This window comes from Fukomys damarensis, unplaced genomic scaffold (genome assembly GCF_012274545.1).
Source record: "Fukomys damarensis isolate Sample0158 unplaced genomic scaffold, DMR_v1.0_HiC HiC_scaffold_27, whole genome shotgun sequence".
Lineage (NCBI taxonomy): Eukaryota > Metazoa > Chordata > Mammalia > Rodentia > Bathyergidae > Fukomys > Fukomys damarensis.
The window spans coordinates 1,825,425-1,833,470 of record NW_022900939.1 but is presented as its reverse complement, the minus strand read 5'-3'; the positions used below and the strand labels follow the sequence as shown (position 1 = coordinate 1,833,470).

General features: G+C 39.9%; 1 protein-coding gene across 1 annotated transcript; it reads left to right on the top strand.

Annotated features, from left to right (window-relative positions):
• The first annotated feature begins 191 nt into the window (after positions 1-191).
• Positions 192-7,544, top strand: LOC104868336 (oocyte-secreted protein 4A). The gene is made up of 5 exons (XM_010633084.1): positions 192-297; positions 952-1,130; positions 3,291-3,388; positions 4,301-4,432; positions 7,412-7,544. The coding sequence occupies exons 1-5, from the start codon at positions 231-233 to the stop codon at positions 7,470-7,472; spliced, it is 537 nt and encodes a 178-aa protein (XP_010631386.1). The 5' UTR covers positions 192-230; the 3' UTR covers positions 7,473-7,544.
• The last annotated feature ends 502 nt before the right edge of the window (positions 7,545-8,046 follow it).

Here is an 8,046-nt window from a genome sequence, read left to right as displayed (position 1 = left end):
TTTTTTTTTTTTTTTTTTCTTTTTGGTACCAGGGATCAAACTCGGGTCCTTGCGCTTGTGAGGCAGGCCACTGAACCACTGAGCTAAATCTCCAGCCCTAGTGTTTCCTTAATGAAGGATTGCAGCTGAGCAGGCAGGGGTTCTATAAATATCTGAGCCCCCTTTCCCCCCAACTTCCTGTTTCCCTCACTTCCTGTTTCCTGTGGAACCCTGGACAGAGACCCGAAGTGATGAAGATCACTGGTGTGTTAGTTGTGCTCCTCATGGTTTTTGGATCCAGTCATGGTTTAGAGGATGGTAAGGAAAAGGGAATTCTGGAGGGCGGCCTCTCTGGCAGTGGTGCGCTCTCTTACATAAGGTTGACTTTGGGAATTAGTATGTTACACTCTGGTAATCATCTGCTGAAAGCTAGTCAGTGCCGTTCTCCACTCAGACATGCCATACTTCCTCTTGAATCCCCAACAAGTTGACCTCAGGGTGCTGGAATTTAAAATATTATACATATTATGTATATTTACAGTAACATTAAATATTTAAGCAGAAGTCTTTAGTTTGTCATAGCACAATGAGGTATAATTGGCTTAAACATTAAATGGAAAGCATCTGATTGCTTTTCCCAAGTGCCTACAACCCAGTGTCAAAGCTTTTCAGGTCTGTGTCCGATGTGCTGGGATGTGATCTTGGGGTCTGTGTGTAGATGACATTCAAATACTCTCTAGGGAACCTGGTGGAGAATTGTTTTATGAGCCTTTGTGAGTTTTCTACGGTCAGGTGAAAAGACTGAGCACGGAGACAATGTATCCAAGGTCACGCAAGTGGGAAATATGTAAACAGAACCGAACCATTTTCGTGCTGGAGTTGAGACCCGGACTGGCCAGAGGTTAAGTGTTTTCGGAGCTATTGCTCGGTGAGAGACATGTGTATGACGCTTTCATTTCTTTCTCTTATCAGTGATTGTAACCTGCAGTGAGCAGTGGCTGTGGGTGAGAGTGAAGTGGCGGGTTCTTGGGAATCACCCGGAGCCCCAGCTGTCCGAACTGTATCTAGGAACTCGCTGCAGGGTGACTGAAAAGTCCATGGGCTACTATGAGTATTTTTATCCTCTCTCTCAATGTGGAATCAAAACTGAAGTAAGAAAAGTTATTTCAACAATGTCCTTTGGTTTTATTTTCAGCGTTACAAAACATTCATTACAGTTAACTATGAATTAATTGTTAGCTGCTATAATATTGACAATCTTTAGTTTTTGGATCATTTCACAACAGGAGAGATGGCAGGTAGGACATGGAACTTTACCCATGGTGCATTTACTTATCTAACTTCTGCAATATATCTTTCTTGCCTTTGATGGTGAGACTCTATATTCTCTGTGATAAAGCCTACACAGAGCAAAACACTTTATCTTGAATCATCCTGACAATCTCCCACCTAGTTGTCATTGTCTAAAAATTCCAGCTGTAAAAGGGAATAAAAAGTCCTACAGCTGCTGTATAGTTAAAGGGGAATCGATCTTTCCTGAGGTTGTATCAACTATTCCACATAAAATGGATCATTAGGGGTGTGTGTGTGTGTGTGTGTGTGTGTGTGTGTGTGGGAGAAGGGGAAAGAAGGGAGGTGCCTAGGTTAAAGTGAGGGAAATGAGCAACATTATTAAGCAATTATGCTCCTGGTGTGCTGATGAGCATTTGAGAAGCTTCAGTTCCCTTCAGCTGCATACTACCTAGTGCAGGTTATGCTTCCTTAGCTAATGGCCTTACTTGGTTTCAGGTGGTTTATGTAGCCTCCATAGTGCCCTGGTAGAGTTCCATATCAACTCACTTTTAGTGTATAGAGGGGGGATTGAAATAGATGTTGAATGTGTAAATTAAAAAAAAATGATTACAGTTATGTTTAAATGCAAAATTTATTGCAGTAAGAGACACATTGCCACTAATCCCCTCAGATACTCCCCTCCACTTTTAACACACTTGTACAATCCTTCTTGCCACTTTCTGAAGCAGTTCTGGGAATCTGCTGTCACGTCTTTACAAGCTGCGATCAAGTACACAGTGAATGCTGTCGCCAAGAGCCAGCCAATGGAAAGGGAGGTTTGTAACAAATACGATGGTGTGAACTTACCCTCCTCATTCACTGGGTCACACTGTGGGGCTTCGGGTTCTTCCCCAAAGTAGAAATAAATGATGGAAAGTTAATGTTTTGAATTAATTTAGGACATTGTGGTAGCCTAAACGGTGCAGCTAAAGACACTTACAAAATAGGATTTCCAGAACTGCTCCAGGAAGTGGCAAGAGCAGCATGATCATTGTGTTTAGGGTCAGGGGAAGTATTTTGGGGGGATTAATGACACTGTGCCTTTGAAGAATCTAAACATTCGCTATATTTTCTGATCTCCTCAGATGACTTAGGTGGACAGATTCTACTCTTGGATCCAGACAGTGTCCCGTACCTTGGACCACTGCTTACTCTCCCAGTAGCTAAGCAGTGCTTTTCATATGGCAAGCTGTCCAAACATTTGTTAAGTAAAATGTAGGCACTTAATAAGTACTTGTGAAATGAGTGATTCAGATAATACTGATTACTCCGTGGAATAACTCCACTGCTAGAAGAATCTTTCTGATATGTTTGCAGGGCTTTTTAGGGGAGAGGATTGGTCTTTTCCATTGGGAAGCAGATAGATCCTGGAAGTAGACAGGTCCTGAGGTTTAAGTCTGCAAATCCTGTGCAAAGAAACTACCTTAAAAAAGTCCAACTCAGGGAACGTAAAAGATGAGATTCTTTTTAAGGGAAATTGAGAAATAGGTATTTGATTATGTATGGATTTTTTAAAAATCAAGCTATTCCTAATATCTTCTCACCTAGGACTCTCCGGTATATGGGCCAATACATTCCCATGTGTGAACAAGTGAGATGAAATTTGATGTTGTTAATATGTAATACATGTGTTCTGACGCTTTCAACCCTGTAAATTCTTACCAGACCCTTTTATAGGTCAAAAGTTTGGAATTATTTTCTCTCTCTGGTCACAAAAAGGGTAAATGTTAAGTATAGAATTTGAACTTGTACAATCTAGGGTGCTAACAAGCACTTGAACAGCATATTTTAAGATGTTAAATAGTCCTATTACAGGTGACTAATATGCAAGTAGTGACCCCACTGTAGGGGTAAGGTAAATAAATGCTTGTTCATTTTTGACATTGCTTTGTGTTTCAATTGTAGGATATGATGTTTTTATTCAGTCTAACATCCAGACATAACAGAAATAACCAGTTTTTTACTCTTCGCCTGTTTAGGTACGCTCATGGGGTATTCTCATTGAAAGTTCAATCAATTATGAACCAGAAAATTCAGATTTCTGGGGTTTCTTACCAATATCATGCTATATTCGAAGGTAAGCATCGTAGACCACTGAGAAAAGGTTACCTGACATTAAAATGAATGCCAGGTGTTCCTAGAGTAAATCTGTGGCCAAACATTTGGGTCCCGTGTGATCTGCAGAGTTCTGCTTAACTGTGTAGGTTGATCTTTCAGAATTCAGTTGATTCTGTCCGGGCCTTTTCTGAAGGAGGCGAGGCTGTCGGTAGTTCACTGACAGCTGACAGTATTGAGTCAAATGTCAACATTTTCACTTAAGAGCCCGTGTTCTCAAATCTGCCCTAAGTTATCACTACAAATATCAAGAGGTACTGGTAATCTTTATGTGAATGGGTCAGACAGTGGACATTTTAGAGGATCAGGCTTAGTGATTGCGTGATAGGGAAACAAAGGGTTTGGAGGTTTACATGCTGCACCATTTAGCATTGTCTGTTTATACTGTTTAGCCAAGACCTAAGTGTTATAGAGTCAACAGAAGTACAGGGGGACCTCAGTGCTTGTTAACTGGTTCCGGAAGATGCAACAAACACCAAAGATGATGACTACTGGAAAATTATTTTGGAGGGGAAGGGTGAGTCACCAGGACATCCATACCAACAAACTCTAGCTTGCTAGTATGGTTCTGAACAAACAATGAGTATATGAGGAGTACTGGGACACAATGTTCATGTCAGAAATGCATTGAGTACCAGAAGCAGCAGGTTTCAAAGCAGTGAAGTACCAGGAGGGGGCTGTATTATGCAAAACCATTTTGAGTAGCAAACCTTCCTTTTCTTCAGTGTTCACTTCTATACCCACCATCCCTAGTCCTGCCCACCCCAATGCCTACGAAAGGGCTGTTAGAGCCAACCAGTCTATCTCCTTTTCTTCTCTCCCCAAACGGTATACGTACAAATGCCAAATCTCTATAATGACTTCTCTCATTCAGATCGTTTACATTAAAGTATGTGAAAAAGGAGGTGGCCCATAGTAGTGGTGAGTCCAAAAAGTCAGCGAGAAAGAAGAGCACAACTTCACATGAGGCAAAGAGCTCGGTGAGCCAGCCAGAACGGACGGTGAGGTGGGTGTTTTGACTTGTCATTGTAGTACAGGATTCACAATGTAGTTATGAAAAATGGCCTGTGTTGAATAAAGCGATGTGAGTCACACATTGTGTACGGGGTGCCCATGCTATTTCAGCTTCGGGTGGCTGTGGTGATGAATTATTGATTCTTTAAGAACTTTATTTATTGTGGTAAGAGTGCTTCACACTGAGATCTGTGCTAGCACATTTTTAAGCGTGTGACGCCTCATTCTTGACTCTGGGTTCAGTGTTGTGCACCAGGTCCCCAATGCTTCTGCACCTTTCTAATAAAATGAAACTTTATTCCGATTAATTGGTTAACTCCTCATTTCTCTGGAAACTACATCATACCCCATGCCTCTGTAGATCTATTTTTTAAATTAACTAATATTTTATGAGTATATGTTTGCCATACATAGTGATCAAGTTTGTCATCAGGACTCTGTACCTGTACATAGCATAGCTATTCTTTTGCTTGTTTGTTTGTCTTTTACCATCCCCTCTCTTTGCTTCACCCTTCTTCCCCTCCTCATTAACAAAAGCTCTGTTTCCATTTTTTCTCTTCCTCCTTCACTGTCCCTTGTTTGCCTCCCCATTTTAACAAGTTCTTCCTTCCCAATGTCTATACTCCATTTTGCTCCTTATTTACACTTTGGGTTTCTCACACGAGAGAGACAATGCAACATTTAAACTTGTGGGTCTGATTTATTTCACTTCAGATTATGGTCTCAGGGTGTATCTATCTACCTAAAATGTCTCAAGTTTGTCCTTCTTTATGGCAGAGTAGTAATGCATTGCATATAAATACCACTTTATACATTTACCTGTTGATGGGCATCTGGGCTGTTTCCAAGATTTAGCTATTTTTAAATTGTGTGGCTATAAATATTAGTGTGCACGTATCATTGTGGTATGATGACTTTAGCTTTTTGGGGAAGATCCGTAGAAGGGGAATAGCTGGGTCAAATGGAACTTTTTAGTTTTTTGAGCAATCTCCATATTGATTTTACTAATTTACATTCTCACCTACCACGGAGAAGGGTTCCCTTTCCCCCACATCCTTGCCAGCATTTGTTATTGGTTGATTTCTTGACAATAGCCATTCTTTCTGAGGTGAGGTGGAATCTCAGTGTTTTAATTTGTGTCTCTCAAATGTCCGGCAATGTTGAACATTTTTGCATTTATTTATTTGCTGTTTGTACTGCATCTAAGACTTGTCTATTCATTTCAGATGCACAGTTTTGGATTGGATCTTTACATTTGGGGGCCTGAATTTTTGAGTTCTTTATATACCTTAGATATTAGTCCTCTGTCTGAAAAGAAGCTGGAATTATTTTCCCATTTTGTGGGTTGTCTCTTTACTCTGTTGTTGGTTTCCTTTGCTGTGCAGAAACATTTTAATTTGTTGTGATCCCATTTGTTGATTCTATTACAGAAAAATCTCTTTGATGAACATAGATGCAAAAATCCTCAATAAGATACTGGCAAACAGAATGTAGTCAACGATCAAAAATATTATATATCACGACCAAGTAGGATTCATTCCAGGGATGGAGGGATGGTTCAACATATGAGAATCAACAAATGTAACAGCACACAAATGTAACACAGAGTCGAGGATAAAAACCACATGATCATCTAAATAGGGGCAGAAAAGTCATCCGACAAAGTTCAGGATCCATTCATGATAAAAACCCTAAAGAAAATAGGAATACAAGATCTTTGTCTCAATCTGATAAAAGCCACCTATGACAAACCAACAGCCAATGTTCTCCTAAGTGGGGAGAAGCTGAGAGCTTTTACTGTACAATCGGAAGCAAGACAAGGATGCCCACTATCACCACTCTTCTTCAGTCTAGTTCTGGAAACATTAGCCAGAGCATTTAGGCGGGAGTGAGGGAGAGAGAGAGAGAAAAGGGATATGGATAGGAAAAGATTTGACTGTTTCTAAAATGCCTCCTATAAGTGCAATTATGCAGTATTTATCTTTCTCCAATTGACTTTTTTAATTTAGCATAAGCTCACACACATTGTTACATGTTGCAGAATTTCCTTTGAGAAGGCTGAATGGCATTCCATTGCTTGTGGCTAGGCTATTTCCATATGTTGGTCGATGTGAACAGTGCTGGATCTAAAATAGGAGTCTAACGTATCTTTAAAGTCCTGATTCCAATAAATAACTGAATTTCTATGGTAATTATGGATCTAATAGGCCAAGGTACTTCTCATCCTTGTTGGTAAAGCAGTTTTGTTACTGTGCCCACAATAGATATTTTATTATATCAATCTCAAACCAGCAAGAGAAAAATCTTTATGATGTACACATGCGTGGGGCTGGGAATTTCCACAGACGTGGAAGTTGATACCAATGCTAGCTCTAACGTCAGCTGTTTTTTAATAACAGTATTTTGGCATGTAAGATAAATCTCTTTTCAATTAAGGTAAAAATGGGCTGCAGTCTTTAGATTTCAGTATCTCAGGTGGGCTAAGTATTTTATTTTATGTATCAATTTGGTTCTTTAAAAACTTGAGACATTGCTCTTATGAAATATTAGTGTTTTATTAATAAAGGGGCATATAAATAACAGAACTGCTATGCTTGAATCATAGAATATTAAAATATTCTGTGAGTTCTGGGCTTCAGCCACTTACCAGTCCAATTATTTAAATGTAAGATGGCCAAACTTTGTATTTTTGTTAATTATTATAAGATAATAGAACAGGAAATGTTAAAATGATACTTTTATCAAATTATTCAATCCAAGAATTCAGTGGTTGAAATGACTCCTGTCTGAGCAACCGTAGGTGAGAGTCAGAACAGAGGTGCTGCCCACGTGGTGCTCGGTGGACTGTTAGGTGGTTCAAACGAAGCCCTTCTTCTCCCAGGCGCTCGCCTGTGAGCTTTGGTAACTCCAGGAGTTCTTCAGCTGTTTCCCACCAGTACTACTTCATGAATTCTTTTTTCTTTCCTTACAGCAATATTGCCCGACCACATCCATTTTCTCCCTCCCGATTAAGTATGGAAATTTACCTGTGAATTCTGGACGGAGAGGCAGCCACGCTAACCCCAGAACTGTGGCTCCTGAGGACCTGCCTGTTGGAGAATGGATAAATGTCCCATTTTAAAATTTTCATTTTAAATTTTCTCTGCAGTCAGTATTTATGAACATTTTGGGGTGTGTGTGTGTGTGTGTGTGTGTGTGTGTGTGGAGAGCTTCTTCAGAATTTAAACGTAATGAAGATTCCATTTTCTCCCTCCCGATTAAGTATGGAAATTTACCTGTGAATTCTGGACGGAGAGGCAGCCACGCTAACCCCAGAACTGTGGCTCCTGAGGACCTGCCTGTTGGAGAATGGATAAATGTCCCATTTTAAAATTTTCATTTTAAATTTTCTCTGCAGTCAGTATTTATGAACATTTTGGGGTGTGTGTGTGTGTGTGTGTGTGTGTGTTTGTGGAGAGCTTCTTCAGAATTTAAACTTGTAATGAAGAATATTTTAAAATAAAGGCTTGAAATTCTTAGTCACTTTTTTATTCTTTGGAAAAAGTTGGTCTTGACCTACATGGCACTGTAGGCTGTTATGTGGGTCTCTGAGTGACACTGAGGGAG

What these genes read in the sequence shown, in the direction of transcription:
- LOC104868336 (XM_010633084.1), top strand. Translation starts at nt 231, where the DNA reads ATGAAGATCACTGGTGTGTTAGTTGTGCTCCTCATGGTTTTTGGATCC. An exon ending in AATGTGGAATCAAAACTGAA is followed by an intron (nt 1,131 to 3,290) that starts GTAAGAAAAGTT and finishes TCGCCTGTTTAG; the next exon opens with GTACGCTCATGGGGTATTCT. An exon ending in CAGCCAGAACGGACGGTGAG is followed by an intron (nt 4,433 to 7,411) that starts GTGGGTGTTTTG and finishes CTTTCCTTACAG; the next exon opens with CAATATTGCCCGACCACATC.